This window comes from Populus trichocarpa, chromosome 13 (assembly GCF_000002775.5).
Source record: "Populus trichocarpa isolate Nisqually-1 chromosome 13, P.trichocarpa_v4.1, whole genome shotgun sequence".
NCBI lineage: Eukaryota > Viridiplantae > Streptophyta > Magnoliopsida > Malpighiales > Salicaceae > Populus > Populus trichocarpa.
The window spans coordinates 5459163-5468629 of record NC_037297.2 but is presented as its reverse complement, the minus strand read 5'-3'; the positions used below and the strand labels follow the sequence as shown (position 1 = coordinate 5468629).

Below are 9467 nucleotides of genomic sequence, written 5' to 3'. Positions count from 1 at the left end.
TTAATTGTTGATTTTGGAAGAGTTGAGCATAGCCACACTTCCTTGACCTCGATCATCCATGATGTAGTCAAGTTTAGCAAATTAATCGCAATTCTCTTCATTGTTTCTTAGCAATGGCTGCCCCTCAAGCTTGTTTTGAAACCCAGCATCTTATTGCTTGTATTTAAGGCATAAGAACACTAATTGAAAGCAACACAAAGCACTCACAATCATTACCGCACCACGTTCTCACAAAATTCAAAAAAAAAAAATTTGCTAAAATTTAGTATGTTTTGTATATTTTGGATCGTTTTGATGTGTTGATATCAAAAATAATTTTTAAAAAATAAAAAAACATCATTAGCATACATTTCAGCATAAAAAGTTATTTGAAAAACAACGCACAACCATACCACCAAACAAGCTAGCTTTCAAGCGACAAAATTCGTTTTCCATAACAATGCTCTACAATGAAATCTATGTTCTCTTTATCCCAGTCATATATTAACATAACATAATAGCATCGAACCCGCCATGCTGGCCACTCATGCCCTCTGTATACTCCTAAAGGTTCCAGCAGGAAACAAGTTTATAACACATGATCATCATCTGAGGAGACATAAGAAAATAGGGCCACTGCGAAAAACCAGCAGACATCAAGACGAAGCATTGCATGTATCAGTTTGAAAGGAATGGCGTAATCCAATTCAAAGTTGTACCATTAGGAAGGGAAGGTGTTACTATTGGAAACTGTAATTGGTTTTCATGATTATGAATAAAAAGGGTTTCTTCTTACAGATTTGATTGGAACGCTACATGTATCAATTCCACAGATGGACAGGGAAACTTTTTATTTATTTTTACACTGTATTGTCGTACTGCGTCCTTGTAGACTTCAAAACATCCTGGAAAAAGGTAATAATATAAGACAATGTGTGCAAGATTGCATGGAGCAGATAGATAGAATCACAGTTGAATTGAAAATTATTTATGAAATGATTGGACAGCAGAAAGATTTTGAAAACAAATTTACATTAAATTCCATATATGAAGCCCGCTTTGCAAGCCACTGAGCATCCATCATTTGAAATGCTATGCAATAAAGGTTGTCAAATGCCATTTCATCGTCTGCTAGTAGTTCTAAGAATCTAACTCCTGCCAGAGTGGATGGCTTCCCTGCAAATGAAATTTTACATCAAGTTTTCAATCCATGGTTGGAGCATTTGAATTTGCAAAGGAAAGAAAGAAGATAGAGAGCATCAGAACTGTACAAGGAAAATAACAAAACTTAGCAATTCATTATTAACCCACAAAATTGTTGGGAATATCATTGCTCTAATGCTGACTGGCATTTAATCAAATCACCTTTCCAGAACTGTGTAACTATTAAAGAGACATCAGATATCCCCTAAATTCAGATGTCAATTACCTGTCTGAAGATCCAACATTTGTGCCAGCATAAAAGAAATGTTAACGCCAGCCACAGCAAAGGGATACTCCCACTCAGCTCTAGTTCCATCTCTTTTGTTCAACAATCTCTGGAATGAGTCCTGTCAACCAAAGAGCAGATTAATAAGCATGCCAGTTTTAGAACTAGCAACCAAAATCATTTTCACAACATCAAATCATCACACACAAAGAAAAAGCAACATGCTTGCTCAATCAACAATTTCTTATGGAGCTCAAACATGTTAAATGGAACCAACAAGTAATGGCCACCTCAGAGCCCATAGAATCCAGAAAACCTTTATAGAAAATGTATGCACTTCCAGGAAGTCCCATATCAAGCATGATGGCAATTTGGATATTTTTCATTCAAGAACCATCCAAAATCAAACACTTAACGAGTACACACACAACACAATTTTTTATGCCTTTCAAGGCCATAAAACATAAGGAGCAGGCTAGAATTCCCAAGCATCCAAACATGTACAAAGAGGCATACAAGACACACCATGCACCAAATATTATTTCTCCACGCAGGTATGCAAAACAAATTAGAACAAAAGGAGGCCAAAATTTCTTTTAATGTGAGAAAGGATAAAATGCAACACTCAGAAAAGGAAACAACACAGAAAAATAAGAGAAAGTGAATGGGGAGGCAATACATGCTAAATTTCATTTTTCACAGCCTCTCATTTGCAGAACTCATATATGTCAGGAAAGAAAAAAATCAAAATCACACTTATCAACTACCAATGAAACTGAATAACATAGTTTTTTTCCTTAGAACAAGAGATCACAATGTTAGGATCGCCATCCAACAGCCAATACTAAATGTTGAGATGCACATTGTGGCAGATGCCAGATAGCTGTTACTAGTTTACAGTACAAACTCAAATCCATTGATGGACACTAGAACCTTTACCCAAAATATGAATAGTTTACAGTAGAAACTCAAATCCATTGACTATGAGCGTTCTCAATATTAAAGAATAACATCCAGTTTGGAATCTGGAAATGATGAGCACTCTTTTTGAGGTATGTACTTCAGAGTTTCAGACTTCAAACAAAAAACCAGTGCCAGAATGCATTCCCAACAAACATGATCATATCATGTGCATGCTGATGGAGTTATACTCGTATACAATACACGGCATGGGTCATTTATCAATCACTTTAAATAGCATCAGACACTGTATGAAAGAAAATAATACCTAACCTATGTCATTCAAAGTTAAGGACAAACCGGATATTTCTTGGCAAAAAAGATCAGATTCTCCAGTGATATAAACCCTCCACCCCTTCAAATATCATGGAAAAGAGTTGCATAAGTATACTTTTAAAGGAATAAATCCGACCATATATTACATCTAAAACCAGTTTCCACACATCTTCTACATACCGAAAATCAGTTGATGGGTCTGAGCCTTGCCAACCCATATCTTTCCAAAGCTCAGACTTTAAAGACGGGAGCTCTCTATCGGGGTAAGCAAGCCTCCATAATTGTTTAAGTGCATCCTGCAAAGTAAAAGAAAAATGATCCAGCACTTCAAATGCAATTCAACTGCATGATTTCCAATCCATTTTTATTGAATAAACTAAAATCCAGATTTCATATATATTCCCTTAAATGTTAACAACTAAACAGAAAATAAATTAAGAATAAGAGGGGCCAGAAGTAAATAAAATAAGGAAACTGATGTGCCGTGAATGATTCGAAAGATTATAATCCCCATGATGCACATCACAAACAGAAGAAGACTTACTTGATGCTCTGCCTGAGAACCATCAAAGGGAACTCCCAACCTTTGCTGCAGATCTCGAAGTCTTGCTTCCTTCAAAGAAGCCAATTTACAGAATCAAAATCCAAGCTCTTCTATAACAATGCATAAAATTGATTGAATTCAAAGAAAAATGGCCACGTCATTGTAAAATATCAAAATCTGAAAATACAAAGACAAGATTCCACATGTATAGCTTAAACGAGGAAGTAAATTGATAATCCTTGCAAAATATGATGAGATTAGAGGAAAGTGCAACATTTGATGGTTTTCCTGTAGGATCATATTAGAAGACAACAAATGTTTTTTAAAAAGAAAGATAGCAAGTTAAGCAGTTTGCACTGATATACTCCACATGCACACAACCGTATCCAGCACTTCAATCTAGGAGGAATGTCATACAATGTTGTTTAGAGGAAAAAACTGACTGGACAGAACTATATATAACTATGTGGTACAGAGTGTTTAACTTGATTTAACAGAAAGCATACACAAGAGAAGCAACATAAAAATGTAGACTGTTATGTTTCTAGACAAAACAGCACACTGAGGACAGAATAAAAGAAAATCCACTATGCTCAAAAAATTATCAAGCGTGTGAAATGAGTAGCTTTAGAATATATGGATATTATCCGGATAACTAAATATACCTGTAAAGGACTAAGAGAAGGTTGAAGAAGCTTCCTGTTTGATCCATTTTGACTGAGAGAAGAAAGAGGCAAAAGCCGTGCAATAAGTGATCCAGAACCTAGCACAATATTTGCTACAGAAACCCACATAAAGTTGTCAGTCACCTACAGTAAACAGGTCTAACAATCCGCAATGTAATCAAAGACCACAAAGAACTTTAAATCTCAAAGGTCATGCAGAGTAATTTCAATGAATAGGAATTTATCCTTCAGAAGAAAGATGGAGAGAGCCTAATAAGCAGAAAAATCCAGCTTAAACTTCACAATGCAATGATCACAGGAAATCCCAATAAGCCAAAACAAGCTTGCAAGCCCTGCCACGCTTTAGATCCGAATTATTCTTGTTTACAAGATTCTGACACTTTTGAAATTTAAATAAATAAACTTCCTCCTAAACATGACATGGCCATGCCTAACAGCTGATCATCAACAAAATTCAATAAACAATTCATGATAAATGCTAGGTTAGTAATACAAAAAATTGTTTCTATAAGGAACAAAAAATACATAACCAAGTATGAACAGATGAAACAAAGGAGCAACAACTTCAGTTCTATTCACAATTTGAGAAGAAACAATACTATACATTCTCCTAAAACAAGGCTGCTCAACACAGTCTCCATAAATCATAGAAAAGCAAGACAGAAAAAAGAGTGAAAAAAGAAATATCACACACCTAACCATTGCGCCCACTGCGCAATCAATTGCGAAAACACAAAAGTCCAGTGAATGTGCTGCTTCCTCCGTTCATCGTCCCATAGATCTTCAAGTATGGGTACCTATAACATTAGCTTAATTCTTAATTTTATTTAAATAGCATAACAATTAAAATAAAAGAAAAGAAAATAAAAGGTGGCTACTGACGGGAACTGAAGAATCATCAATGTGATTGCCGAGTAAAGGTTCGCTTAAACCATCAACCTCAGAAGAATCAAAAAGTTCGTCGTTCCTTTTTCCATCAACGTCACCATGATGTAGTCTCCTCCTCATTGTTCTTGTCGTCATTTTAATTAATTAAGCCTAGAATTGATCAAATCAAATTAAATCACATAAAACATGTTAAAACCCTAAACCCAATTTTTATAAAAAAAAAAAAAATTAAGTCTGTAACTGCTGCGAAATCAAAATAAAAATAAAAGGAAGAGAAGAGAAAGAACGTACCACAGCAGGTGTTGGCATAAGGAAGGAAGGGAAGCTTGGAATGGAAAGGGTATAAAAAGAAGGAAAACCTCGCAGTTAAGAAAGCTTATGACCAATATTCTATATTATTATTATCATCCTATTAATAACAAACTGCCGAAATTATATTCTTTAAAAGAGAAGAAGAAGAAGAAGAAGAAGAAGAAGAAGGTGTCCTGTCCTGTCCTGTCCTGTTGTCACGATGACTTGACCCTTACAACCGCCATTTCTCCTCTCCTCTCCACGGTGTCCTCCCTGGAAGCACGGGGAGAGACAATACACTTACAGATCTGTCACGATTTTTCCTTTTTCTTTTTTTATTCAAATTTCTGCTTCAATATGTTACTAATAAAAAAATATGTTACTAATAAAAAATATTATATATATATATATATAATATTTTTTATTAGTAACATATTTTTTAACTAAGAGTAAAAGCAATTAAAAAAATCAAGAATTTGAATAATTTAAAATAATCAGAAAATATCATAAGTATTTTAAGTTAAGAAAAAATTATCATGATCTAAAACATAGATTTTAACAAATAAAATATTTAAAATCATGTTATGCCATTAAAAGAAAAAATAAATAATTTGATAATCTTGTTAAGAAATTATAATAAAGAATAATAAAATATAAATTTTATTTTTATTTAATATTAATGATAAGAAATTTTAAAAAATATATTACATATTAGACTTAAATATAATAATTAACAAAATGGTGAGATTGATGGTATGACATTTCATGATGGTAATTTAACAAACATATATGACAATTTTTATTGAAAAACTCGTTGACTAAGGCTCTGTTTGGACTTATTGGTTTTATAAATTTAACAAACATATAAGTAATTTTTCATGGATATAAAAAAAATGACATGAAAAAATTTAAATAAAAAAACTTAGTTTTTAGTCATTTAATTAGTATTGTTTTAGTGAAACGAATGGATTTTGTGTGTTTAGAATAATAAGATTTAATTATTCAAAAAGGTTAAAAGATAGATTTGAAATAAGTATTTAAAAGTATGTTTTTATTAAGATTTTATATCATCATATTGTAAAGTAAATCAATAATATCCCGGTAACTAAGAAAGAAAGAGGCAAGAGAACTCGGAGGAACCAAGCAAAGGCAGAATTAAAAAACTTTTAGAGAATTGAAACAAACTCTATAATGATCCTCTAAATTTTGGGGGGCGAGGGACGTAACAATATACTAACCTCAAACTATTAATCTTAAAATTACTGTGAAGCCATAAAATCAATAACAATAAATAAAAAACACAAATTGGATCAAATTAGAAAACTAAAAAATTCACTTAGCTATTGATATTGTTTACACCAATCTCTCCCCAAACTATGTAACAAACTTTCACAATTAAATCAACAGATGAAGATTTTGTTTCATGGTTACTGTCATAACTCAATTTTAGATTTCTCCTAAAATTATTTTTTTTTTTAATTAAGAACAAAAAAATAAAAAGCAACAAAAAATTTTAAAAAATGAAAATGTAAAAGACCGGCAAGAGTAGGTTGAGAAAGGTTTCCATTGTATAAAGAAACCATGTTGGAGGTTTAGACAAAACTAGAAGACTAATTGTACCCCATTATACTAAAAAATGAAGGACAACACATATTTAAGATCAAATTAAATGATTATCAAATGAATTTGCATAAAAATTAAGTTTAAAGATTTAATTAGACTTTTAATATGTCAATTTAATTTAATTATGGGCCTAATTAAATGTTTGATTAATTTTAAGAATTAATTTAGGTCCAATTAAAAGAATTAATTAAGTGTGAAGACTTAATTGAACTTTTAATGGGTCCAATTAATGTTATTAGGAACTTAATTGGTGAAAAATTAAGTTTGAAAGCCTAATTTTAGTTTAATTGAGAACATTGGAATTTTGAAGGACATATTTAATTTTTTCAAGCTCAATCAAGTGAAATTACGGATAAAATTGCAGAAAAATCAAAGTTTAGAGGTCATTTGGAGGTTAAATTGAAGAATTTCAAAATTAATCACTACTTTGTAAAAAGAACAAAAATTTAAAGGTTCAATCGAACAAAAATTATGGGGTGAAATTGTAAGGAATCCAAAAGATAAGGGCTAATAAGAGGCTCTATTACAAAGTTCCAAAGGTTCAGGAACCAGATTGAAAAATACCATAATTTCACTATTCATCATCTTCTTCCCATTTAAACAAGAGAAAAGGATGTTCAAGTGTTCACTTTTCATCCTTAATTTCTCCCTTACTTCTTCATCATACCACACAAATCTTATTTCAACTTATACTCTAGTATTTGTACTTTACTTTAATATGACATTCTAACTTTAATGGCACTAAAAACACCTGTCGATCCTCTCCTAAAAATACTACCCAACATTGTTCTGCCTGCAAAAACATCCTTGGTCCCCTATTTATCAGATGCAAAGCAAGACAAGTTTTTGTCAATAACACACAAATATTATGTCAACTCATGCCCTGGTATTTGTACTTAACGCTAAGCTAAAATTACATCTCTAACAGTATCAAAAATACTACCCAACATTGTTCTTCCTGTAAAAACAGCCTTAGTCCCCTATTCGTCAGTTGCAAAACAAGACAAACTTTTGTATTTAACTCTAATAAATGGTTGGGATTTATTCTTCAACATCAAGGGTCGAGATCCCATTAATTCATAAGCTTTAAGACCTTCTTATTTCTTCTATAAATCCTAAAAAAAATGAAAAAAACTAGACAAATATGAACACTGTCATAAACAAACCTCCCATCCATGAAAACTCCAACCAAAACACCTTAAAACAGACCCCAAACCATACAAAGCTTTAACCATTAAAACACCATCCAAACAACCATTTTCCATACCAGAAAAGTCTATTTCAAAGATAGCCCTCAAATCATCACAAAACAGCACTCAAATCATCACAAAACAGCCCTTATAAATAGTGGCAGTAGCAACCAACTATAAGGAAAAAAACAGGAGTAAACATCAAACTTCAACGTAGTAAAGCTCCCTCTACATAGATCCATTTATGGCATTGCTAGTGGGGAATCCATTTGGTTCCACACGCTGTCGGGATTACCTAGCAACTTCCTACAGTCCCTCGACAACCACAACAACCTTGAAAGGTCGATTCCTAACCCCAAACCATTTATTTGATAAATTATTAGTTTTAGGGACAGAATATTAATTGTGCATATGTTTTTTAGACTGTTTGATGATGATTTGTGGTTGATTGAGTTGTTAGTAAAAAAATTATCATTTTTTTAGTATGGTCAAGTCTCTAAAAAAGTTAATTATATTTTCATATTTTAGCATATTAAAAAAATCACAAAAATTGTCTTCTTATTTTTACATGCATTTTTGGATTTAGTAATTAGTTTATTAAAGCCATGAAACTTGGCTGACATTTTAAAAATACCAAAAAAATTATCTTGTTTGTCTAAATATCAAGGATTATAAACTTATACACAAGATATATTCTTGAGAAAAAAATACAAAAATATGTTTTGACTCTAGAATGACTAGGTTTTAACCTGATAAGATAAGAACCTCATTACCAAGGAGAACTTTTCTTAAATCTTAGACAGACCAACGGCTAGAAAAAACAACAATACCTTAGTTTATACAAACAAACAACAAACAAAACAACTTACCTTAGATAAAGTGTACTAAGGGTAATACGTCCTCTTTATACACAACCAATCTTTTTATCCAGACTCTGAGACCAGTTAGGGTTGCTAATGACCAAAATATTAGGCGGCGATTATATCTCTTTTTTCTAATAAGAAACAAGAATTCCTTGTTCTTTTCCTCGTCACCAGATAGATTCCCGACCCGGAAGGAAGATCATCGCGACGCCGCATACGTGCAACAGAATAGGAACTTCTTGTTGACTAAGCTTTGTTTTTATCTAATTGTTGTGTTTTATTTTTAATTGTTTGGTCTGTGTGTTTATTTTTAACATGCATTTCTTTTTATTATTTGCTTATACACTTTAACTTTTGTACATATTGTTCACGCATCACATGTCTTAATTTTTCAAGCACGCATAAACTTTTAGGTTAGGTGGTGGTTTAGCGATTTGCCCTATGACTATCGGGCAGGGTTCAGATACATGAAATACTCAACTCATATCTGAGTGCTTTCTTAGTAATTGTGGGTATACGTACTTTAACCATTTCTTGTAACGCTCTCATACTGTCTTTATAAAGATTGTCACTAAGCAGATATAAGATCCTTTTGAGACTAGGTAGAAAACCTACATATGCTTACTTAATGAATAAAACATGTTCTTAGTTTGTATGTGTCACCTTCATTTTACATCAAAGCATACATGATTAATAATCTTGAACTCCGCAGGATTTTCTAAGCTAAAACCATGACTA

General features: G+C 32.3%; 1 protein-coding gene across 1 annotated transcript; it reads right to left on the bottom strand.

Moving 5' to 3' along the window:
- Positions 1-716: 716 nt before the first annotated feature.
- Positions 717-5403, bottom strand: LOC7493856 (uncharacterized). Its single transcript, XM_002319172.4, has 10 exons — positions 5054-5403; positions 4757-4912; positions 4569-4671; positions 3854-3966; positions 3189-3257; positions 2825-2940; positions 2669-2723; positions 1409-1529; positions 1013-1155; positions 717-884 (listed from the first exon to the last, which is right to left on the bottom strand). Exons 2-10 carry the CDS (start codon positions 4895-4897, stop codon positions 840-842), a joined length of 906 nt encoding a protein of 301 aa, XP_002319208.2. The 5' UTR covers positions 4898-4912; positions 5054-5403; the 3' UTR covers positions 717-839.
- Between the last annotated feature and the right edge of the window lie 4064 nt (positions 5404-9467).

What these genes read in the sequence shown, in the direction of transcription:
- LOC7493856 (XM_002319172.4), bottom strand. Translation starts at nt 4,897, where the DNA reads ATGACGACAAGAACAATGAGGAGGAGACTACATCATGGTGACGTTGAT. An exon ending in TTGATGATTCTTCAGTTCCC is followed by an intron (nt 4,672 to 4,756) that starts GTCAGTAGCCAC and finishes CTAATGTTATAG; the next exon opens with GTACCCATACTTGAAGATCT. An exon ending in TTTTTGCCAAGAAATATCCG is followed by an intron (nt 1,530 to 2,668) that starts GTTTGTCCTTAA and finishes TTTGGTTGACAG; the next exon opens with GACTCATTCCAGAGATTGTT.